Source organism: Vitis vinifera, chromosome 5 (genome assembly GCF_030704535.1).
Source record: "Vitis vinifera cultivar Pinot Noir 40024 chromosome 5, ASM3070453v1".
Lineage (NCBI taxonomy): Eukaryota > Viridiplantae > Streptophyta > Magnoliopsida > Vitales > Vitaceae > Vitis > Vitis vinifera.
The window spans coordinates 18995306-19021864 of NC_081809.1; the positions used below are offsets into that span (position 1 = coordinate 18995306).

Below are 26559 nucleotides of genomic sequence, written 5' to 3' on the forward strand. Positions count from 1 at the left end.
AAGCAATTTTAAGTTAACATAAAAGGGTTATCTCGCCATCATTATAAATGTTACCTGCTAACATGACCACTTGCTTTTCACCCAAATAATCAATTAGAATGAGATTTAGGTAAATGAAATAACCAAATTCACTTAGTTATATTTGCAAAGAGCTTGGATTATATTGCATGTTCCCTAACATCCATGGTTGACTGCAAATTCATATTTGGTTAAGTTAAACTCACACACATGGATTGAAATATCGGTACTTGGATTTTACGGATATATCGGAGAAATATCAGTGGATTTTTTTACACAAATATTGGTGAGACAAAAATTATCCAAAATTGATGGGAATGCTTAGAAAAATCCAAAGAATGATAAAATAAGTAAGAATATACATGTTAAAGTTATTTTATAAATGTAATTGACATAAATATGGTCAAAGAAAAAAAATCGGTAAATAGTTTACAATACTTGGAATTTAAGAATAGAAAATATGAATTTTGGAATTGTACACTTAGAAAGTTAGAATTGAGTTAAGAAATATTTGATTTTATTAAATGAAAACAATTTATACATAAACATAATACATATGACATTGTAATAGTCCTTAATACCAAAATGTAGATCGATGTGGTTCCATCATATTGTTAGATGAAGGGAGCCCATCTTGTTGAAGACAATATTCATACTAGGACATGGAGTTTCGATAGTATTGATTCCAAGTATGAATATGCCATGCATAAATGAGATAAACATAAAAAATAGTTAAAAATAAAATGATAATATAGATTTAAAATAAAAAAACCAGTTAAAAATGAATAATTTAAAAATAAAAAAAGTTAATATAAAAAAAAAAAGCTTTCAATTTTTTTTCTTTGATATTTCCCTGATATATCAGCGATATATCTGACATATTCGCCGATATATCTGATATATTCACCGATATATTTGATATATTCGTTGGTATATTCAATATATCGCCAATATATCTATGATATTTTGACAGGCTCCTCCATTGCTCTACGCGTCGCTTCACGCTTGATTTTTTTGCCGATTTTATCGTTTTTTTTGCCAATATTCTTCTTGTTCGATAATCGATGTTGAATTTCGTTTTGAAGCCGCTCGATATTTGATATATTGTTGATAAAATCCGATTTTTCAATCCATGCTCACACGTGCGTTAAAATAGAGCTAAGGTCATAATGTGTTAAGCATAAGTAATTATTGAGAATTTAAAGTGGGAAATGTCATGTCTCAAATGCTTAGAGAGTGGACTATCGAGTTGCATGCCGTTTCACTCGAGGCAACCATATTTTAGGTGAAAGACGAGTAGATGGTGGGTCAAAAAGAAAGAAAAGATAGCGAAAAAAGAAAGAGTGAAGTGGAAGACACTAATAAGAATGAGATAATTTTTTTTTATAGATAAATGGTAAATAATTTAGATATGGATTTGGAGATTTTTTACTTTTTTTAAATACCCAAAACGAGTTTAAATGTTTTCTTATCTCATTGTATTTATATATATAATCAAATGAAAAACTAATTCAATTTATTTTATTTTATTTCTTTTTTAACACATTTTTTCTTTAAAAAAAAAAACAAATGATAAAAATGTATAATATTTATTTATAAATTATTATTATTATTAATTTAATAAAAATTCTTGAAAAAATTTACAAAAATAAAAAATTCAAGATGAAACAAGTCCTATTTACTTTGGACAATGATGAAATAAATTCAAATAACGGGGACGAGATTGGAATGAGCGGACCAATCCCAAACTTTGATGTTGTTATCCCAATTGAAGAATATGGTAAAAAGACAATTCCATAATAATTAATTTTTTTTATCCCATTTTATTATTTTTGTTGCTTTCTAATTCAAAGAAAAATTTAAACTACCAAATCAATATTATTAAGCGTTATTACAAATAAAGGAGACAATGATATAAAAATAATAAGAGTAAGGTCGAACCGAGTTGCATAAATATAATTGAATATTAATAAATGTTGATCCAAGTCACGTGCATAAAGTTATAAACCAATCAAATGGATCTACGTCACTTCCCATTCCCCAGCCCATCAATTTTATTCTATAAATTTTATTTCTAAACTTCCTTGCATTCCCTCTGAGAACATCAAAGTTGCAGAAAACAAAGACAACATCATGAGAAGGTAAACACCTACCCATACTTTTCCTTTCATTTTCTTTCATTTTCTTTCATTTTCTTTCATATTCCACACAACCAAACACACAGACACCTGCCTAGATCTTACTTGTTGCTGCTCGTGTTGTTGTTGTTGTTGTTGTTGCAGATACGGGCACCATAGGCAGCCCAAGCATCAGAGTGGAGGAGGATTGAAGGCTGTCTTGGGGAGAGTTTCAGTGGCAGTCACGGCTCTCTTGATCTGCACCGTTTGGTTGCTCTTCTCTTCGTCTTCGGTCAGCAACGGCAATCGTTCCTTTCGATATGGATCTAAGGTCAGTGGAAGAAGAGTGAATGCGAAGCATTTGAATTATTGGATTGCCAGTGATGTTTTTTCAGTGCTGTGATGCTGACATGTTGGTTCTGTTGTTTGGAAGCGGTTTTCAGAAAGTAAGATTTAGGAATAAGAAAAGGAAAAGATTTTATAGGGTTTTTAGCTGAAAAACATGTTTAGGTATGTAAATTGGAGAACAGTTTTTAAAAATGAAAACTAAGTGACACTTGTAACTTGTTTGATTTTATTGGTTGAAAACAATATTACAAACAATAAAGATGGAGAGGTTGATTAAAGCAACAGATTCACAAATAATTTGATTGGAATATTATCGCTTGAGGTTCTCCTTATGGATCTCGGGTGGCATCAGGCAAAGGAAAATAGGAGTTTGATGTTATCTTGTTTGGTTTGTTATGGAAAATACGAGGAAAATTGAACTATAATGAAGCTTATTAGAAAACTTATGCATTTGATTGTCTGTATAAAAGGGTAGTAAAATTGGAGAAGGATGACAAAGAACTTTAATGGGTTGAAACTTATTTTTTCTCTCCCTTTCCCCCCTCTTTCCCTCATGCTTCCATGATTTTTTGAATCTAAGCAGAGCTGATGTGATAAAAGGAAGTAGGAGAAAATCAGTTTTTATTTCTTTCTTGTTATCTTCATCCTGTATCAATAAGACTGGATCCATTGGATTTCTAAATAGGATTAACATCCCTTCATGTGTGGTTGTCAAAGAATTTTTTGTCCAATCATTTCAACCTTTCATCCATAAAAGCAAATAAGAAAGATTGCAAAATAGAACCATGGGATTTGATTTGTTCTTGATAGCCATGAGATCATCCTGTTCTTGTAGCTTTGATTAAAATAGAACCTAAAAAGGCCCTTGTTTGCTATAATAATTCGTATAGCATAATTATAGTAGATAGTATAAATTTTTTCAGAAGCCGTTTCCATTTTTTGTTCCATGTCTTGGGTTTGTGTGGTGTTGTTTTCAGAAAGTTCCCTGTTTTTAGGTCAGGAAAATGTGAAAATGACACAGGTAACACATTTGGTGAAAATGCAATAGGGAACAGATTTAGTGAACATGACAAAAGGGAACACATAACATTGTGTTATCTTCTCTGAAAGCTGCCAAATTTATATTGGGACACAAAATTAGTTTCCCACCTTTTATTTTATAAAGACAATATTTTCTTTTCTTTCTTGTTCCTTGCTGGCAATTGAACTTGGAACCTCCTATCTCCTCACCTTAACACTTTGCTACTTGAGCTAGGTATCGAGGAAATAATTTCCCACTTTTTCATTTTTAATTTCTAAAAATGGAAAAGAAAGTAAAAATAGCATTCTCAAAAGTTATCACTTTGTTTATTTTGTGAGTTTTATCTCACTGTAAGAGAATTCTATAGAAGCACATAAATGGGTGCAAATCCAGTATGTGCTAGGTGTACAAGGGAACTCTAAGTTTGTGGCAGGAGCAGAGTAGAAGTACTTTTGAAGACCTGAAGTTTTGGCGAGGAGGCCTAGGTAGCAAAGGCCTGGAGCAAGAATGAGGAGGTTCAAGGTTCGATTGTAAACACAAAAAAAGGGGTTTAGGGTTTAGGGGGTGCTTATTAGAAACAAATAGAATTTCATGTAGATGATGATGCATAGTGTGAATCTCAATGCTACTCACTGAGCACCAATAGTTATCTCCCACTCAATTCATCAATAAAATGAAAAATATGAACTTTTAAGGTCCAAGCTAGAAGTTGATATTCAAGCAGAAACAGGGCATTAAATCATTCAGTTGATCCCCTTTATGTGTTTTTACTGCAATTGTAAGTTCCCAATGAGCAAATGGGATTAAAATATTGTAACACATAAGATCAATGAACCTTAGCGGATAGAAATAGCAAATGGAAGCAACAGATCCTCTATTACTTTCTTGTTCTTCATTATCACAATTCTTTGCTGTTGTTATTAATGTTATAATGGGGAATCTCAAATATATTTTTGTAAATGGTTGTTTATGTGTTGACACTGCAAATGACAGTTGACAAAGTCAGGTTTGAATCATTGAAATTAAGGGGTTGTTGTGGTTGGGGATCATGCGTTTTATTGGTATGCGGACTAAGTGGATGTTTATGGGCTGGAAGAGTCATTAAGGAGTTTAAACTGACAAAGAACTAAGTAGATCTGGTCATTGGATTTAATGGTTCTCTACTTTAATCCTCATTTGTTTTAAACTTACTAACTTAAATATGCTTGTATATGCTACCTAGTAAGGAGGAGAGGAGATTATGGGAAAGATGGATGTAAACAACATTGTCAAATGTCTTAAATTATAGAAAGAGAGTGTGAGTATTTGACAAGTTAAAAGACTGATGAGGATGAATATCAAAGTTCTAACTGAGAAAGGAATATAAGAAGAAAGAAATCCTAAATTACTCTATCAAGGGTAATTAAGTAACTTTGTTATTTCTTGGGTGTCATAATTAATTAATATTTGGTATTTGAATTTTATTTAGAATTTAGAAAGTTTTAGTTAAAAGAAATCTTAACATTTTCTATTTTCTAAATTAATCTCTTTTTAAAAGGTATCTATTTTGAGCCTTTAGAATCTAGAAGTATTTTTTAGTATAACTTTATTATAAGAAGTTTCTACACCTAACTCTAAAGAGAAAGTTCTGATTTTTTATTTTTTATTTTAGAAGATTTAATAGTCTTAGGAAAGGGATAAAAGTCCTAATAAGTTACTACACGGATAAGGTTAACTTTTTCATAGTTTTATTCAAATTCTAGTTTCTACTACCTATAATTGATGTAAAATGGGATTAAGGATTGATAGTGAAACAATATTAAGTTTTGCATATTTTGAAATTGAGATGCCATTGGTTTTCTTCTTGGTGAGATTCCTAGACGACCTTAATGAGACTCTAAAGTTTCTATCTTTTATTTATTTTTATTTTTTTGTTTTTTATCTTTGTTTTCCTATAGTTTATTTTACTTTTCTCTAGTGGCATAATTTTTATTTGTTCATTTCCTTAAATCCCAGGCCCACTTATTTGATCGTAGACAACTATCTTAGGGTTGTTCTACATTAGTGAGATCCTTGGCTTGAAGGTGCATGCAACTAAGGAGTATAACAATTACCCAAACATGAGCTCTGAGAATCTTAATGATCAAGATTCTACTTCAATATGTTTGGAGGAAATTTCTAATACATAACAATCCCAACAAGGGACATCCTTGAAACTCAACAACTTGGTGGATGATAGAGTAAGACTAATGGAAAGAAGTTTTTTCTTTTGATAAGAAGAGACTATTGAAAATAAGTTAAGAAAAACAATCCATCGAAGGAGGGGGTGGGAACCATCACTATGATCAATCACCTAATAAAGTATGTGAATTGCAAAGTAATTTTATGATGGGTAATCCACCTAGGGGTGCAATAGGTGACATGCATCATAATATGAATATTGAGAGATGCACAAACTTTAAGCAAGATCACGACGTGACAAGAAAGATACGAATTAAAGTTGTTGGATTTTTGGGAAAATTGAATCTTACAACTTCTTCTTGATTGACTTATGCCCATGGAAGACTACTTTGATTAATATACTATGCTTAAGACTATTAAAGTTTGTTTTCTGAAGGCATAGTGTGTTTATGGTGGCGTAATATTGAAGATCAACTCTGTAGAACCAACCAGCTACCTATGAGCACATGGAATGAGATTAAATTAGATATGAAAGAATGCTTTCTCCCAACTGATAATGAACAACTCTTCTACGCTAAGATGTTTAAAATCAAGTAAGGTAATAAATTCTTTGAAAAATATACAAAAAAATTTCATGAGTTTGAGTATTCAAAATAAAGTGAAGGAAGGTAAGGCTCAAATTGTTGCTTGCTATAAAGTTGGACTTCTAATGAAGATCCGACTTGAGATGGCTGCACAAACTTACACCATAGATAATGCTTATCAACTAGCCCTTTAAATTGAATAAACACTATATTTTTGGGTTTTTAGATGTTTGCGGTTACAAAGTGGAAGGCCTTTCTCTAATCAAGGTAGGAAGTAAACACCCAAGTAACACAAATTCCAACACTCATTGTGTGAATGGTAGAGGTGGCAATCAACAATCTTAGAATCCAACTAAGGGAAAGGTTAATAAGGGAAAAACACCCATGAGTGTTGTTGGAAAAAGGGTTAACAACTCCATTATGCTTCAAGTGTGGAGGGCATGGTCATTATTTCATTATTTGTCAAAGTAAAAGGTTACACTTCTGTATTGAAGAAGTAGAATCTGAATCGAAAGTTGATCCAAAGGAAGTTGAAAGCCACAAAAAAGAACAACTTGGAGAAGAAGGTGATTATTTAAAGGGCATATGCTCATGTTAACTAGGCTCATGTTAAATAGTGGATATCTATAGTAAGATTCTCAACACTTGTTAATGGAACTCCCTTTGATTTTTTTCAAAGCTCTAAGGGTTTGAAACAAGGGGATGCTTTCTTGTCGTATTTATTTGTGTTAGCTATGGAAGTGGTGAGTTGCCTCTTGTAAAGGGCCAGGGAGGTTGGTTTTTGGTCAGGTTTAAAGGCAAGGAAGGGTGGTGAGGGTTTGGAGGTTTCCCACCTTTTGTTTATAGATGATACTCTAGTTTTTTGCTAGGATCCTTAAGATCAAATGGTTCATTTGAGTTGACTTCTTATGTGGTTTGAAGCAACCTTAGGGCTGAAAATAAACCTGTACAAAAGTAAGTTAATTCCAAATGGAGGGGGGGTTACCGGATGTGGTGAAGTTGGGTTGCAAGGTGGGAGAGCTTACGTTTACTTATTTAGGTTTGCCTTTGGGTGCTCCATTCAAATCTAGTTCAATTTGGGATGGGGTAGAGGAGACTTTTCGTAGAAGGCCCTCAATGTGGATGAGGTAGTATTTTCTATGGGGGAAGACTCACGTTGATTTGAAACACTTTATCTAGTATGCCTATCTAGTACATGTCCTTATTTGCTACCTTAGAAAGGTAAGGTTGAGACTAGAGAAGATTCAAAGAGACTTTTATAGGGAGGAGGGGCTTTAGAGAATAAGCCTCATTTAGTTAAATGGGCTACTATTTGCATGGATAGGAGGACGAGGGGTTTGGGAATTAGCAGCCTGTCATCCCTTAATTAGGCTCTTCTTGGTAAGTGGAGTTGGAGGTTCGCTTCTAAAGGGGATATTTCTTGGAAACAAGTTATAGAGGGAAAGTATGGAAAGGAAGAAGGCAGTTGATGTTCTTGTGATGTGAGAGGTGAGTGTGGGTTGGTGTTTGGAAAGTTACTAGGAAGGTATAAGGCCTTCTTATTAGTAAGGTGACTTTTGAAGTGCATGATGGTGTGAGGGTGAAATTTTGGGAAGATAGATAGTGTGAGAAGGAGCCCTTGTGTGTGCCCTTTCTCCTTGTTTGCTTTTTCATTGTCTAAAAACGCTTGGGTGGCAGATGTCTGGGATGCGTTGGTTTTGTTTTTTTTTTTGGTTTGGATGGGGGTGGGGTGGGGTTACTAGATTTGTGCTTCTTTAGACGCTTTAATGATTGATAGTTTGATATTGTTGAGTCCTTTCCTCACGATTGCAAGATAATTTGGTGAGGAGGGATGTCACTGATAGAATAATTTGGAAGGAGTTGAAGAATGGTGTTTCAATAGTCATATCCCTTGTCTGTCTTGGAGCCATGGAAGTTGATTCCTTTCCCCTCGGACATTATCTTGAATTCTTGGGTGTTGCCAAAAGTGAGTTTTTTTTGCTTGGAAAACCAATTGGCAAATAGATGTTTTCTTTGTAAAATTGAGGTGGAATTAATGGCCTTTGCCTGGTTTGTGACACATAAGATGGTAAATACCATTGACATGTTACAATTGAGAAGGCCTTTCAAAGCCCTTAGCCTTGATTGGTGCATCATATGTAGGAGTAGAGAGATGATTGATCTTCTTCTCTTACATTGTTTGATTACTTTGGGATTGTGGTGTAGAATATATATTTTTTTTTGATAGATAAAAGCACAGAAATATATTAAAAAGGGGGCATGAAAGGCGACCCAGAGTATACAGGGAGTATACAAGCATCACCTACAAAAACCGGAAACAAAAAGGACAAACCCTTACCAGCCCTCAACAAGAACCCAACCAGTCCACAAAATTTAACAAAGAAAGGGGGCCTTCAACTATGGAAGAATTAGCCCAAGATAAGAGATTACAAATGAAGGAATTTTTCAATCTTTGAAGTGATAGGACCTCATTTTCAAAAACTATCCTATTTCTTTCCTTCCATACCATCCAAAATAAGCAAAGAGGAGCTGCCCGCCAAACCTTACTATGCTTCTTATCCTTTAAGGGAATATGCCAACCTAAAAGAGTGTCTCTAACCGAAAATGGGAGGACCCAATTAACACCAAATAAGGAGAACAAGAGATCCCACAAAGCCTTCGCCTTAGAACAGTGAATAAGGATGTGATTTATCGTCTCTTCTTCATCACAACACAAGGGGCACCTGTTAGCTAAATTCCAGCCCCTCCTCTTTAGTTGGTCTTGAGTGAGCACCTTCCCCCAAGAAGCTTCCCAAGCAAAAAAGCCCACCTTGGTAGGAACAAACGTACTCCAAATAATTCTCCATGGAAACGGGACTGCACTGCTGTGGTCAAGAGAATTGAAACAGGTTTTTAAGAGAAAATCCCATCTTTCGTCTCATTCCACACCATCCTATCCTCCAAATCAACATTCAGCCTCTTTCCTTGAATGATCAGAAGGAGTCTCTCCACCTCCTCCACCTCCCAATCATTGAAGGGTCTAAGGAAGCGGGGATTCCACCCTCCCACTTCCCCCATTGAGTCCCAACAGTCCACAACCCTCGCGTCTTTAGAAACCGCTAAATCAAACAAGGAGGGGTAGGCCTCACAAAGAGGAGTGTTCCCGCACCAAGTATCTTTCCAAAACCTCACCCTTTTACCATCCCCCACCGAAAAAGAAACATTGTTGAGCAACAACAACCCTTCCTTACTGATTTCTTTCCAGAGCCCCACCCCAAAGCCCTCCCTACCCCCGCAAGTGCTCCACCCTCCTCTAACAACCCCAAACTTCGTGCCAATTATAAGCTTCCAATAGGAATCCCTTTCAACCGCAAACCGCCAACTCCATTTGCACAGAAGGGCCCTATTGAGAGTAGTGAGGTCTCTAATCCCCAACCCACCCTTCTTTTTATGAGAACAAACAATACCCCATTTTATTAGGTGGGGCTTCTTCTCCAACGCTCCCCCTCCCCAAAGGAAATCCCTTTGAATTTTCTCAAGTCTTAATTTAACCACTCTTGGCATACGCATTAAGGACATGAGGTAGGTTGGCATACTCGCCAAAGTGCTCCGAATGAGAGTGATTCTTCCACCCTTGGAAATGAATTGCCTCTTCCATAAGGCAAGTCTCTTGCGCATCCTCTCTTCCATTCCGTCCCAAACCATCACCGACTTATGCGAAGCACCCAAAGGGAGCCCCAAATAGGTAGAAGGGAGAGATCCCACTTTACAGCCCAGTTCAACAGCTAGTAATTCAGCGTTCTCCACTCTACCCACCGGCAAAATTTCACTTTTGTTCAGATTAATGTGCAATCCAGAGGTGGCTTTAAACCACAAGAGTAACCAACTTAAAAAAGCCAATTGCTCTTGGGAATCCTCGCAGAAGACCAGCGTATCATCAGCGAACAGCAGGTGTGAAACTTGAATTCCTGCTCCTTCCCTTCCCCTTATCCTGCAGCCTGAAAGATAACCCCCTCTCACTGCCCTATTAATGAGGCTAGTCAAAGCCTCCATTCCTAAAACAAAAAGGTAAGGGGATAGGGGGTCCCCTTGCCTTAACCCCCTAGTGCTTCGGAAAAAACCGGTTGGAGAGCCGTTGATCAGAACAGAAAACGACGCTGTGGATAAACACCATTTGATCCACCCAGCCCATTTCTCCCCAAAGCCCATTTTTTGCATCATTGACAGCAAAAAAATCCCAATTGATACGATCGTAGGCCTTCTCTAAATCCAATTTACATAGAACCCCACTTTCCTTCCTTTTCAGCAAGGAGTCTATGACCTCATTGGCTATTAACGCTGCATCAAGAATCTGCCTATCCTCAACAAATGCATTTTGGGTAGTAGACACCACTTTTCCCACAACCTTTTTCAATCTATTGGCTAAGACCTTTGCAAGCAGCTTGTAGAGGCTTCCCACCAAACTGATGGGTCTAAAATCGGTCAAGTCTTCAGCCCCGCCCTTTTTTGGGATTAAGACAAGGAATGTGGTGTTCAGACTTCGGACAAACTTTCCCATCCCAAAGAAATCTTTGAAAAATCCCATAATCTCGTCTTTGACGAAGTCCCAGCAAAAGTGCCAGAAAGCTAGGGCAAACCCATCCGGGCTAGGGGCTTTGTCCCCATTCAACTCTGAAAGAGCCAGGAAAACCTCCTCCACAGTGAACATTAGCTCCAGCCTAGCTGCCTCCTCTGCCCCAATGCTATCAAACTCAAGATTGTTCACACTAGGGCGCCAGCCACCTGGATCCGATAAAAGAGACTGAAAGGCCCTCACTACTCCCCTTTGAATATCTTGCTCTTCTGACAGCCAGGTGCCATTGACTTTAATTTTTTTCAGGCAGTTCTTCCTTCTGTTGGAATTTGCCATCTTGTGAAAAAATCCCGTGTTCTTGTCACCTTCCTTCAGCCAAATCTGTCTTGATTTTTGTCTCCATGAAATCTCCTCCATAAGCACCCATTTCTTGAAGTCCTCCTTAGCCTCCTTTCTCGCTTCTAACTCCCAGTCATTTAAAACTCTTAGCCGTTCCTGATTATCCCAATAAGACACCTTGTCCAAAGCCAGCCTCTTGTTCACTTCAACTTTGCCGAAAACTTCCGAGTTCCACTCCTTCAACTTAATTTTTAAAGCCTTTAATTTTTCTGTCAAGATAAAACTATAGGACCCACTATAACTGAAACCTTGCCACCAGCCTTTTAACAGATCCTTAAACCTGTCCTCCTTTAACCACATATTCTCAAATCGAAACGGAGTTGGACCTCTCCTCACTCCTCCCCCATCTAACAGAATAGGAAAGTGATCAGACACCGGTCTTGGAAGAGAACACTGGAATACCCCACTGAAGTGATTCTCCCACTTCTCCGAAATTAGAAAACGATCCAACCTAGACCTGGAGATACCATTCAGCCCTCCAGTCCACGTGAACGACCCCCCATGGAGAGGCAAATCTCTCAAGGCCAACTCCTCAATCACCTCCGAAAATCTTTCCATGGATCTAGTGATTCTGCCTTCTCTACTACGCTCACTGGGAAATATGACCACATTGAAATCCCCACCAATACACCAAGGGTCCGACCATAACCCTCGAATGGCACCTAATTCTTCCCAAAACAGCTCCCTATTACGTTTCAAGGTGGGTCCATACACTCCCGTAAAGGTCCACAAGAAGCCATCCTCGCAGTTTTTGAAACGACACGAAATTGAGAAGAGTCCCGCCTCCATGCCTTCTAACTCCAAGACTCTCTTGTCCCAAAACACTACGACCCCACCAGCAGCCCCCCTAGCACTCATAGCACCCTAGCCTAAAAATCTTCCCACTCCAAGACTGTGGACAATCTCCCTGGACATATCTTGAATTTTGGTCTCCTGCAGACACACCAAATCCGCTCTTTGCGATCTGATCAAAGCCTTAATAACCTTCCTTTTGGCCCTATCATTGGCCCCTCTAACGTTCCATGATAGTATCTTTATCTTCATCTAAGAATCGAAGTTCTAACCCCACCAACTCTGACCAAAGATTTCTTCTTCTTCGCATCATTATAATTAACGGACCACTCCAATTTTTTCAACTCACGGTCAAACTTAGTGGATCCAGAAATCTCTTGCTTGATGTTCTGCTCCCTTCTTCTCTTAGTCCTTAGGAGCAGATTCAATATTTCACCTTCAATACCATCCGTCGAAAAACCCAAGAACTTACTGAATCTCGCCAAACAACTATCGTCCCACCGACCTCCTTTTCCTTCCAAATCTTGTAACAAAACCTCAACCTCAACCTCACCCCCCCCCCCCCCCCTCCAACACCACCCAAGGATTTCTCCCCCTCGGTATCCATTTCCCCAGTGCTGCCATTTGCCAGAATAATGCTCAAAGGAATCTGCTCCTTTCCCTCAGTCACCGAGATCAAACCAGACAAGGCTGCCTCCTTCGCTCCAGCCCGGGCAAACCCAGAAGAAAGAGAAGAAGAAGAGAGCACCCGACCCCCCACAGAAAACGAAGAAATGTCGACATACCTGGAGGCTTCGACACGCAACGCTTCGTCGGTCATCTCCCCTCTTACCACCTCAGAGACTTCCAGCGGCTTCGGAGCTCTTGACAAGCCGACAAAAGGGTCAGCGTCACCAGAAGCGCCTCTCGCCAAACTGATCGCTTGAGCCCTAGGACGAGAGGCTAAAGGAACTTTCCTTGGGTCAAGGGGGTCGGCGGCTCCAATCGCTTCTACCTCCAGGCTTGTCGAAATTGCCCTAGGACGAGAAGCCAAAGGTCCTTCCCCAGTTAAAGCCACTCCAGCCACTGCTACGAGGCCTTCGAGCCCAAAGCCCGCGCCCTTCTCCCCTTCTCTGCATCCCAGCTCATCAAGAGAGTTAATGGGCCTGGATTTGTGGCCCACACTCTTTAGAGAAACATTAAGAGGGCCCTGGCTCTCCCCTCTTACAAAGGAAGGGCCCTGAACCACCCCAAAGTCAGATCCGTTGGGCCCAGAATTTGGCCCAAAAACAGAACCATCCAACAAATTACAAGCAGACTGCTTGTCCCCTGTCACACGTCCATCAGCCGAACCTACCCTACCCTCCACTGCAGTGCCTGCATCAGAGAACACAACAGGAGGGGAGGGAGAAACTCCTCCAGTGGACGACACGTCAAGCCTACCCTGCTGTACACTCCATTGCTCCACCTTCTCCCTTTGACTTCCACCATCTTCTTCTCCACCGTTGAGACTTCCCGCCGACACCACCTGCGTGAACCAAGGATGAAGCTCCCACCAAAGTTGCAGGGAATAACATCCCGACCCCACAACGATTTGGACAGAGCTGGGAAACTCCCTTTCCACGCACTTCACAAGGATCCGGGCCCACTGCATCTCAGACGAAGACAACGAGTTATCGTCTAAAGCTACAAAACCTCCACACCCATCCCCTATTCTTTTAAAAATCTCCGTGCTCCACAAATGAAGGGGGAGCCCAACCACCCTTACCCAGACTTCTTTAGCGCTTGAATCCTTGCAGAGACACCCCACCTCAGGGTTCCATCTATTCAAAACAATAACATTCTCCTTAATGTTTCTTACACCTCTAGCTAAAACACGTTTAGCCTCCCTTGAAGATTCGAACTCAAACAACAAGAAGCCTCTGCCTAACATAGCAACCCTTAGATTCCCCTTCAGAGCCCAATGCTGCGACGCCCATCTCCTAACATACTCCAACTCAGGAACGGGAGCTGAGTTGAGACCCCACCAACCTACCAAAAACTGTCTCAACTGATCAATCCTTTCTCGCACCTCTCTTTCCCCCACCTCTAACCAGACAGACTGTCCTACCCTTCTCGGACTTATCTTAACAACTTCTGCATAGGATTTCAGCTCCACCCCTTTCTCCCGCCACTGAACCTTCGATCCTCCTTTCTCCCTCGTCAAGTCCTCTGGTCCTTTGGGAGCCAGAAAGACACCTGATGGGGCCACGCCAAGATCTCTCAACCTCACGGCCAATAAATTCCAACCAAGGGACTGTCCCTTCCCCTCTGGAAAGATTAAACTGAACTTTTTTTATTCAGAGTTGCGCACTGAGCAGAGGATGAATCCCCCTGCCTCATTCAACCGTCGGTCCAACTTATACTTCCTGTTCCCCTCCTCCCAGCCAATGGCCCATCCTCGATTATTAGACTCTCTGCAGCAAGTTTCTACTCCATCCAGTAAGCACCGTAAGCTCGCCTCCCCGAATCTAATCCAAGAGGAGATACCTTTGCATCTCTCCCATATGCACCCTTTCAACTTTCCTCCCAACTCCTCAACCAGAATCTCGAAAGATTTGGACTCCACCACAAAACAGCTTCTTCCTCCCCTGGGGCCACCAGCTTCTCTCCAAGCTCTCATATTAGACTTTCAATTCTTGTGGCGTAGAATATTCTCACAGGCTGGGATGGTGTGGGTTCAGCTAGACACCATTCACGATATGATGGTGATTTCTCTCAAGTGCTTTGAGAATTCTATTAGAGACAAGACTCTTTGGAGGATCGCGTGTCTCTCTTTGTTGTGGATTGTGTGGAGAGAAAGGAATGCTAAGATTTTCGAGGACACTTGGAAAACGTTGGAGATGATGTGAGATTTTCTATGTTTCTTTTTAGGCTTATCATACAGACGTTTTTAAACCCTATCATTTGAGTGTAATTCAACTTAGTTGGCTTTGGATATGTACACGTTTGGGTTAGGCCTATAGGGTCTGGTTCCTAGATGAGTTTCAGGAGATGTTATACTTGAATAGGCCTTTTTGTTCTTTTTGTATAGCCCTCCCTGTATAATGGAGGTTTCTTTGGGTTTTTTTTATCAGGTTTGTATATCATGGGGTGTATTTCACATCCTTCTCATGTTTTATTTATTCTTAATTAATATATCTATTTGTTTTTGAAAAAAAAAAAAAATTAAAAAATCGAGGTGGAATCAATTGATCAAAAGTTTCTTCATTGCGTCAAATCAAGGGTCCAATGGCAGTTGTTCTCTTTATTTGGGGTAGTTTGAGTGCTTCCTTCCACAATTAGACAAACTCTTTTAAGTTGGCTAACTCTTTCCTAGGGAGAAAATAGAAGAAGGTTTGGAAGGCTTGCTCCCCTATGCATATTTTAGATTTGGGGAAGGAAAGAAATCAACAAGCATTTGAAAAATAGGAGATGTCAAATCAAAAGTTGAAATGTTTATTCTTAAGTAACCTCTTGGTATGGGTGGGAATGCACATAAAGGAAGACTCAATGTCTTTGATTGATTTTGTTCATTGGTTAGGATCTTATTGAGAGGGAGAGAGAATTGTTTTTAAGTTCTCTCTTATGTGGCTTTGACTTTTTGTGCCTGTTGTATGGTTCCTGTGTACTTTTTTCTTTTGTGTAGCCTGCTTATATGCGTAAAAGAAGACATTTAATAATTTGTTTCTCTTTTTTATTTTCAATTAAATTAAGAGTGATATGTTATGTGGGTTAACTTTTGAACTTGAGTTACAGAGGAGAGAAAAATGAGGTGTCAACCTTTTTATTAGTATGGATTTTTTTTTTTTTTTGTTTGGTAGAGATCATTATATAAGAAGCCTAAAAAAGTGAGTGCTAACCTTGAGTACACTGCATGTATACAAAGGGAGGCATATGCTAACAAGAAAAAGGAAAATATGAAACCACCTAGCTAATGTGATCCAAAATAATCAATAAAATCTAACAAGGATAAGTAGCCAACTTGAAGAGGCTTTTCTAGATTGAAGGAAAAGATTTTAAGTGATTGACCCTAGTGCTTTGTATCTTTGAATGATTTATGATTGTGCTCTTGCCAAATGGTCTGGAATGGACATAAAAGGTTGTTCTCCACATCTTTCTATGCTTCTTCTGAACAAAACTTCTATGCCAACTGAATAAGAACTCCCTCATTGATTAGTGAAGCACCCAAGAGATATGGAAAAGAAAGAAGATAAAATGCCATACCTAGATTTGGATCATATGTTGGAAGTTGATGATCTTTCCAATCCTTAGGGATTTGGTGCATATTCTGTAATTTAAATTAGTCAAGTTTGCATGTATTATGTTCCTTTCCTTTGTTGTAAAACTTAATCCCTGATTTCTAGGGATCAATTTGCTAGGTAGTTATTTCCTTTTAGGCATATAGGAGAGCTCAATGAATTACTGTACAGATTCATATTCTTAATAATAAAGAGGAATTGTGTTTTCCCACAGGGTATGGGAGCATCTAGGGTTGTTTTGACTTTTCCCCCCTTGATCTTTGGCCTCCATAGCTGAGAGTTATTCTGTGATTGCACGACATTTTGTTGGCAACACAATTTGTCCTTTTTTTCCCTTTGATCATAACAACTCCTCCTTCATCAGGCTTCATAGGCTATGATTTTCAAGTTTTTCATTCCATAAAATCCCGAATTCTTTCTTTGCTTCCTGAATATGTTGCAAACAGCAAAAGCTACCTTTACAGCTGAAGGTTTAAGTGAGAACACTCAATCTTCATCATTAGACGACTACCATAATCTCCAACCTTAAATTCATTTTAATGGCAGAAACTGCCTAGTTTGTTCCCAATTGGTTAAAACATTCGTGAAGGGAAAAGGCAAGTTAAGCCACTTAATCCGACCAGAACCAAAAAAAGAATGATCCCAAGTTTGGTGTGTGGGATGGACAAGACTCCATGATCATGACCTGGCTGTGGAATTCTATGCAACCCGAAATCAGTAGTCTATACATGCTTCTCACCATACCAAAGGAATTTTGGGAGGCTGTATGAGAAACATACTCCAAGATACAAGAAGCAGCCCAAATCTATGAGATAAAGGAGATCACTGACACCAAACCAAGTAACTTATATATGATTGAATATTATAACATTATGAAAAGATTATAGCTTGAGTTCTATTATTACCAGAATTTCAAGATGAAATGTAGTGAGGATGCTACCATGTTACAATTATTTGTTAAACGAGAATTTTTGTTAGCCGATCTTAATGTAGAGCATGGTCAAGCATGCATTCAAGTCCTTGATAAAGAAACTCTGCGTTCTCTTAATGAAGTCTTCTAGATAATACAGGCTGAAGAAGGACAAACAACAGTCATGTTTGGTACTGCATCCCCTGATGGGTTGGCTCTTGTTTCAGTAAAACCCAATGTTGACTTGGTGGAGAACTATAATGGAGGCAATGCAAATATTATGAGAACTGAAGGACCTAAACCACTTCATGGTAAAGGTGGCTTGTGTTGCAATTACTGCAAGAAACCATGATGCACAAAAGAAACCTGCTAGAACCTTCATGGAAAGCCTCAGTCACTAGGCAGAGGCAACTGCAATTGAGGTGGATTGTATAGACAGCAGAGTGGCCAGACCCATATGGCTCATTCTGAACCTTCTTAACAGGGGAGCCCAACACCTAACAGTTAAAAAGTGTGGATGTTTGATAAAGAAGAAATTGAAAAACTTAGAAATCTTCTCACTTCATTAACAAACCGAGTGCCTCATGTTCCTTGGTACTGTTAATTAAGTATCCAGTATCTCATGCTCTTAGTGCCTTCAATGAATGTTTCTTTTTGGTTCCTAGGTTATAGACTCGGGTGCCACCGATCAGAATACCTTCTTTGCAAACTGTTTCACCTCATATAGCCCATGGCTTGGAAATAAAAAATCAAAGTGGCTAATGGTAACCTAGTCGCTGTTGCTGGTTAAGGGACTATCACTCTAACACCCTCTTACCTTCAAATCTATTTTACACATGCCCAAGCTTTTAGTCAATCCCTTATCCATTTATTACATCACTAAAGGTTTTAATTGTGGTGTAACATTTTTTCTATCTCACTGTGTTCTTTCAGACTGAGTTATGAGGAGGATGATTAAACGTGATGAGGAACAAGATGGTCTTTGCCTACTTGAAACCAGTCGTGGAAACGGTGACCAAATACCACTTTCTCATTTTACCGAAACATTTTCATCAAATAAAGACTAAAGTCGACTTCATCACTTTCGTTGGGACATCCACCTTTTCCTTTGTTAAAAACAATTTTTCCTTCACTATTTGAACATTTAGATGTCCATAATTTCACCACCTTGTTTCTTTTCCATTGAGTAGTAAAAGTCTTCTTCTCCATTTGTATTGATCCATACTGATATTTGAGGGCCCTTACAGATTCCAAATATTTTTAGGACTTGCTGGTTTGTATTGTTTATTGATGATTACTCCAGGGGGATGTCGCTCTTCCTCTTAAAAAGTAAGTCTGATTTAAGCAACATGTTTCCCATATTTTATGAAATGGTCAGCAACCAATTTGGTGTCTAGATTAAAAATATCAGGTGTCAAGGGGTACTTCAATCAAACATTATCACTTTTCTTAAAAAAAGAAGACATTGTTCATCAATCCTTGTGTACAAATGTTCCACTGCAAAATGGAGTTGCTAAATATAAAAACTGACATCTTTTGGAAGTCACTTGGGCCTTACTATTTCAGAAAAATGTCTCAAAGTCTTATTGGAGAGAAGCAATGTTAACTGTTGCTCACTTAATCAATCGGCTACCCTCTAGAGTTTTAGGTCGCAAAAGTCCAATGTTTTATTTTTTATTTTTTTGTTTTTTGAGTTTTTCCCTATCAGTGGTGTTTGTCAACTCCCTCCTAGAGTGTTTCTTTGCATAACGTTTGTCATATTCATGCCCACATTGAAACAAACTTGATCTTGAGGCTCTCAAATGTGTATTTTGTGGGGATATTCTGCTATAAAAAGGGGTATTAATGTTATCACTTGGCCTCATGGAAATTTTTTTTCGTATCTATGGATGTAACATTTGTTGAAAACCAGTCCTTTTCAAATTCTTATCTTCATCGGAGCCATTGATGAACGATAAGGAAGATTTGTTGTTTCTTGACCTGCCTTCTAATCAAACCACCAATGTTGAGGTTCCTTATCCTACCGACCTTCTCCTACCAAGCTTACAACTGATACAAAAATTTATGGGGAGAAAGTCGGTGATCTTGTTACGCCACCACCATAGGTATGCTTCAGAAGGAAGCTGCATTGCACAAAATTGGTGCACGTCAAAGAAACTGACCCCAAAAAGGTGTTGAATCTTCTTTACCATCCTCATAATCTCCTTTTCCTATTTTTGATGACTTGAACTTACCGGCTGCTCTTAGAAAAGGAACTAGAAAAAGGTACCCAACACTCCATCTCAAATTTCATTTCATTTAACAAGTTGTCATTATCACACCGAGCCTTTCTTACTCATTTAAATCCTATTGAAATCCCTCAAAACAATTCAATAGGCATTTAGGGATGAGAATTGGAAAAAAGGTATGAGTGAGGAGATGATTGCATTTAAGAAGAATCAAACATGGGAGATTGTAGAATATTCTAAAGGGAGAAAACCTGTTGGGTGTCAATGGGTGTTTGGTGTGAAATATAGAGCTGATGAGACTCTAGAGAGGTATAAGGTTAGATTAGTCGTCAAAGGTTATGCACAAACTTATGAAGTGGATTATCAAGAGACTTTTGCACTAGTAGTGAAGATGAATAGTTTCAAAGTTTTGTCATCTTTGGCAACCAACCTTAGTTGGTCTCTATCGTAATTTGATGTTAAAATCCTTTCTTAGACTGTGATCTAGTAGAGGAGGTTTACATGGAGCCTTTGCTAGTATTTGATAAAAGTTTCAAGTGTATAGACTCAAAAAGGCATTGTATGTATTAAACAATATTCTAAGGTGTGGTTTGGGAGGTTCACCAAGGCTATGGTGGAGATGAAGTTTCAACAAATTCAAGGAGATCATTTTCTCTTCATCAAATGTGCAAATAATGGTAAAGTCACTGCATTGATGGTTATTGTTGATGACATAATTTACAGGTGATTATTTTAAAGAGATAAATCTGCTTAAGGGATGACTAGCCAGGGAGTTTGGGATAAAAGATTTAGGAAGACTTAAGTATTTTTTGGGCATTGAAGTAGCACACTAAAAATAAAAAAGATAAAAAAAATAGTATGCTCGGATGCAAACCAATCGACATACCTATTGAATAGAATCACAGATTAGGTGAGGCAATTGAAGAAATGATGGTAGACTGAGGAAGACATCAATGCCTAGTTGGAAAGTTAATTTATCTATGTCACACCAGGTCGGATATTGCTTATGTTATGAACCAACCTAGAGAAGTGCATTTAGAGATAGTCTACAGAATTCTATGCAATCTAGAGTCCACACCAGGAAAAAGGGATTCTCTTTGAGAAGAATGATGAATCAAGCTTGGAAGCATATACTGATGCATATTAGGTGGGATCAGTGATTGACCAAAGGTTAACCTCAGGTTACTGCACATTCTTGGGTGGCAATTTAGTGACCTGGCATAGTAAGAAGCAAGGGTTGTTGCTAAATCTAGTGCGGAGGCTGAATTTAGAGTTATGACACATGAGATTTGTGAAGTAATTTGGTTGAGGATCATTCTTAGTCATCTAGGAATAAAGTGGAATGGAACAATGAAGTTGTATTGTGACAATAAATCAACCATCAACATTGTTCACAATCTTGTATAGCATGATTGAACCAAACAACATATGGAGGTTAACAGACATTTCATGAAGCAGAAACTGGACAATGACTTAATTTACACTCCATATCTTTCAACCAGAGGACAACTCACTGATATTTTGACCAAAGGACTACCTAGTCACTCATTTAAGCAATTACTAGCAAGCTGGGAATGGATAATATCCATTCTCTAGCTTGAGAAGAAGTGTTGGAAGTCAATGGTTTTTCAAATCCTTAGGGATTTGGTGTATATTCTGTGATTTGAATTAGGCAGATTTATGTGTATTATGTTTCTTTCCTCTGGTGTAAAAGTAATCCTTGATTCCTAGGGATCAATTTGATAGGTAGTTATTTCCTTTTAGGCATATAGGAGAGCTCTATAAATTAATGTACAGATTCGTATTCTGAATAATACATAGGAATTAGGTTTTCTGCATCATATGGAGAGGAACAATAACTCATATCCTCATTTATTATGGTAAATCAAGGCACACCTAAGTTATAGAAATAACTAACTAATGATATAAATTTACTTTTGCCCTTGAGGCTAAGCTCAAGTTGTAAAGGGTTTTGGGGGAGCAACCTGAGGTTTGGGTGCCCATGGAGAGTCCTAAGGGCTTGGCCAAATATTTTTTTTTGATAAGTAAAATAAGAAATGCATTAAGAAAGCTTGGCCAAATATATATCTAGAAAATCTAAATGTACTTTTGAAAACAATGATTAATAATTACTACAATGTGTCTTGTATTTATTTTAGTGGCTCAATTTAAACCCCACCCCCCCCCACTCCCCCCCCCCCCCCCCCCCCCCCCCCCCTTTTTTTTTTAAATAAAAATGTAAACTTAAGTTTTTTAATTTATCTTGGAATGGGAAAAATAAAGGATGAAAATATAGATTTGTTGTGCTTCAACTGTATACCCCCTCTTTGAATTTCCAAAAAGGATGACTTGGACTTTTAGAATAGATGCAGTGCTCATCTCTAAAGAATTGTTTTAGTAGTGATATTGCTTGAATATGCTTAATTAAACTGTGATGTAGAAATGAAAATGTGTCTCTAATGGAACTCCTGTGTGTCACTTTTGAATTTGTATAAATTTGAAGGCTGGATTTGGATTTATTCTGTCATCTTTTGTTAGGTAAGACTTTAACCAACGTGGATTTTGAGTGCTAAGGATATCAAAATTTATTGTCATTGGATTTGGAATAACAGGTGTACCTTGTTATTTTAGATTCTGTACTGCTTGGAAGTAGAAATTTAATGGCCGGATCCAAATCCATGTTTTTAAATGTATTCATATGGAATTCCTCCATGACTGGAGTATGCAACAGTTATGAATTTATTCAGAGATAGAAGGTAAATTTTTTTTTTTTTTTAATGAGAGGGAAAATGATGGCTCTGTAGTTTTGCATGGGAATTCCATTTGTGAACTATTGCTTTTATGAAACATTAAATGGAATGTTGATGTATCGGGTTTACTGTAAAGGTTAAGTTAGAAGTCAACTTTCCTTCAAGTTACTGCTACTCTTAACAAATGAATGACATGCTAGCCTTGCAATTGAATGCATATTATTGGAACAGATGTTAAATTGTTCAGAAATTGTAAGAACCACACTGTTAATTCTTATTTCAATTCTGAATAGATGTGTCCATGTTGTATTCGTGATTTTTTCACAAACAAGTTCATAGTTAGACTTTTGTATGGAATCTCTTTACAAGAGTACATAATATGAACTTGTGAGCAGTATAAATGTTCATTACTGCAGTCGCATCCTGGCACAAATATGATTTCATATTCACATAATTGGATTTCTCTTCTCTTACCTTGTCTATGTTTTTGAATTTAATTTTTTGGATAGGCAAATAGAGCAAAATGCACCTAATAAAAAAGGGGGGCTCAACCCCTATACACACAATGTATACAAGCAACACTTAAAAAATCAGCTAACACCTCATCTAAGCTAGCCAATTCCCATCCTGTCCACAAAATCCAAAAGGGAAAAATGGAATAGCCTATCTCCTCGCAAGACCACAAGAAAAGAGTCTCAACTTTAGACCACTCTTCTAGCTTCTAATTGCTAGTGGTGGTTCACTATCTTTACTGTCAGTAGCATGTATCAAAAACTGACTATTCATTCTCCATGTTTAAACAGATTGACTTGGAAGCACTTTGGGGACCTGCTGATTCTAGTGGTTGGAGGCCGTCCTCTGCTCCACGATCTGATTGGCCCTGTATGTACTTCTCATTTTTTCTCAGTAATTATGCTCTTTCAGAATGATGTTGTGTTATGCAGAAAACCCATTATTATTAGTAAATTCTGATTTTAAGGTGTGCATTTTTTGGGGTTTCTTATTTTTTTCATTTTGCTAGCTCCACCAAGTGAGAGCAATGGTTATTTGCGAGTTCGTTGTAATGGTGGTTTAAATCAACAGCGCACTGCGGTTAGTACCTGATTCTTTTTATTTTATTTTTTATTTTTATATGCTATATCATGTTATTAACATGTGTTCTCTGTTATTTTTCAATTGTTAATATTGTGGCTAACCTACCAAGGTAACCTAGTTGGTTAGGGCGAACATTGGGAAGTGTGGTCCCAGTAAGGGACACATGGTTTCGGGTTCGAATCCTGTTACTGATGATACCCTAAATTTACCCGGTGTTGGTTGTTGTGGGGTAGTCAACACCTAGAGGTTTGGGTCCTTATGGAGAGTCATTAGGGCCAGAAGGTTCCTCGATTCTAAAAAAAAAAAAAAAAAAAAAATTGCTAATACTGTGGCCACAAGTCATGCAGATGCTTGCTTCTTAATTATATTTCTTAATTTCCAACATGAATTTGTGTAAGTAAAGAGACAGGTAGGCAGTGATAAAGACACCATCTAGAGTGATTAGAAAGATGTGCTAAAGAATTTTTGTGCAAAAACTGTGAAGTGTGCCATAGTTTTTCTTTCTTCTTCTTCCTTTTGTTGTTATTGTTGCTTTTGTTGTTTTAAATAGTGGATTAGGAAATTAAAATTTGCTCAAGAGTGTGGTCATTAAAAGTCAAGAGTGATTTTATGATCTTCTATACTAAGAAGTTGCTTGATGACTTGGGAGGGGGAATATGTCTTCACTTAAATTTAATTGAATTTTAGGGTGTCTTGGGATCTTTTTGACATATCTGAGAGGCGTCTTGTTTTTTAGAATAGAAAACAGTTTTCTAACTTAAAAAAACACAATAAATTTTTGACTAAGAACAGTCTTTTGAGAACTTGTTCTGAAAACAGGTCTTTTTTGGGAACAAATTTAAGGTGTTTTCAGGTGATTTTTTAGAGTATTCTGAAAAATAATTGAAAATATAGAAAATACTTTTCAAGGAGCATTGAGGACATGTTGGTTATTTCTTTTAAAGGCTTGGGGAACTCATTAAGAGGCAAGACACTTTGGCAAATTGCTTGCCTTACTTTGATTTGGATGGTGTGGCAAGAAAGGAATAATAGAATCTTTGAGGATAAAGGGAGAACGGAAGAGATGGTTTGGGATTTGATCCGGTTTTATTCTTCTCTATGGGCTTCTTGTACTGAAGCTTTTAGAGGAGTTCCTCTAAGCATTCTACAACTCAATTGGATTGGGGTTTGCGTTTCAAGAGTTTGAAGATTGCTGGTGTTTCTTTTGTTTTTAGTGTTCTATTGTTGGGTGTTTTTCCTTGGTTTTTGTGTAGGAAGGACCTCTTATCCTTCCCTTGGTTTTTTTCTCTTTCTTTTGTCTCTTTTTTCTCTCCTGTATTTGTTCTTTTATTAATATAATCTTCTTCGTTTTTGATAAAAAAAAAAAATATATAGAAAATACTTTTTGAATTTTTTCAATATACATGAGTGCATAGTACTTTCATAGAAACTAAGCTGGGAAAATTGTTTTTCATATTTGAGTTCCCAAATAGAATTATATTCTTCAAAACAACTGAGAATTATTTTTAAGAAGTGTTTGCAGAAATCATTTTTTGAGATATGTTTTGAACATGTTGCCAAACTGGCATGTATATATATTCCTTATTTTTTGTTTATTTTTTGGTCATAGAAAATATTTAGGAAGATTTGTGTTCACTTTTTATGCAAAACTCAACCTAAGGCCAATTTGAATCCATCAAATTGGACGTTACAAGATTATCGTCACGGTGTCCTGTGATCCAATCCAGACTATAATTCTTGGTTTTTTAATACTCTTCACACCACAAATCCATTCATGCTTGCACCTCCTGCTTCCTCATAGTAAATTCTCTAATTCAAATCTCATGAATCTTTGCCTCTCTAACCAACTAAAATATAGAATATATAACATAAATAAAGGACATAAAGAATATGAGAGGCACTATATAGGTGGAACCCTGAAATCCTTGGATAAAAAGCATAGGTGAACCTAATGCCAATTTGAATCCATCAAATTGGATGTTACAAGATTACTATCACGGTGTCTCTTGATCCAATCCAGACTATTATTCTTGGTTTTTTAATACCCTTCTTCACACCACAAATCCACTCATGCTTTCACCTCCTGATTCCTCATAGTAAATTCTCTAATTCAAATCTCATGAATCTTTGCTTCTCTAACTAGCTAAAATATAGAATATATAACATAAATAAAGGACATGAAGAATATGAGAGGCATTATATAGGTTGAACGCTGAAATCCTTGGATAAAAAGCATAGGGGAACCTAAGGCCAATATGAATCCATCAAATTGGACGTCAGAAGCTTACCATCAAGGTGTGTTGTGATCCAATCTAGACTATGATTCTTGGTTTTTTAATACTCCTCTTCACACTGCAAATCCATTCATGCTTTCACCTCCTGATTCCTCATAGTAAATTCTCTAATCCAAATCTCATGAATCTTTGCCTTTCTTAATGGTTGCCATAAAGCCCTTTCTTCTTGTGAACCTTCACTTCTCATGAGTAGCTCTAATTCAAGATGGTTTTTAATTATTTTTTTTCTGAGGGTTTTCTAAAAAATATGTTCAAGAACTAAGCAATGGTGCAAAGAATTTATGCGTTTTTGAAAGGAAAGAATGTATTTCTCAATCTCAAAGCTTTTGAAAATCTCTATTGCAGTAAGCCCTAAAAGGCGTTCAAATGGATTGCATGGACTTTGGAGAGGTGTGGGGTTGTATTGAGTAGAGTTCTTATCCAAACTGAATTAAGAAAAAGGAAAAAAAGATTTCACTTCATTTAGTTGTACCAACAAATGTTTGAACAATCAGAGGAGTTTCAAGAACTTGATCAGTCTTGGAAGAATTAAATCAATCAAGGCTGAATTTCAAGCCTATATCAATTTGTCCTCCAAAACAAATCAACTTATTAATATTTGAACTTGAAAGCTCCTAATCTTGGGTCTGAATAAAATTTGAATCAAACTTCAAACTTTAAGCCTTGTTTGGTTCATGGAATATGAGGAATGAGAATACAGAAGCCTTAGAGCTAATTCCAAGAATTGATATCCCATGAATCAGTACTCCTATTCTAATCTTTGGAACTACTAGGAATTGGAGTAGGAAATTATTTTATTGATCATTCTGCTTTAGTTTATATGAAGGGGGGTTCATTTATGGCTGTAGGATATGGAAAGGAAGAGGGCAGCCCGTAAACATAACTCATCTCCTGTTTGCGGATGATACAATTGTCTTTTGTGAGGCAAAGAAAGAGTCCCTGTTGTACTTGAGCTGGATCCTATTATGGTTCGAGGCCGCCTCAGGTTTAAAAATTAACTTGGAGAAAAGCATGGTCATTCCGGTAGGGGAG

The 26559-nt window shown here is 37.6% G+C and overlaps 1 protein-coding gene across 1 annotated transcript in view; it reads left to right on the plus strand.

The window, feature by feature from the left end:
• The first annotated feature begins 1933 nt into the window (after positions 1-1933).
• LOC100247000 (O-fucosyltransferase 1) overlaps positions 1934-26559 on the plus strand; it is a 62766-nt gene continuing 38140 nt past the window's right edge. Inside the window, exons 1-4 of the mRNA XM_010651984.3 lie at positions 1934-2159; positions 2301-2466; positions 22942-23020; positions 23160-23230. Of these exons, the coding sequence (XP_010650286.1) occupies positions 2152-2159; positions 2301-2466; positions 22942-23020; positions 23160-23230 (324 nt within the window). The 5' untranslated portion in view covers positions 1934-2151. The remainder of the gene's footprint in view (positions 2160-2300; positions 2467-22941; positions 23021-23159; positions 23231-26559) is intronic.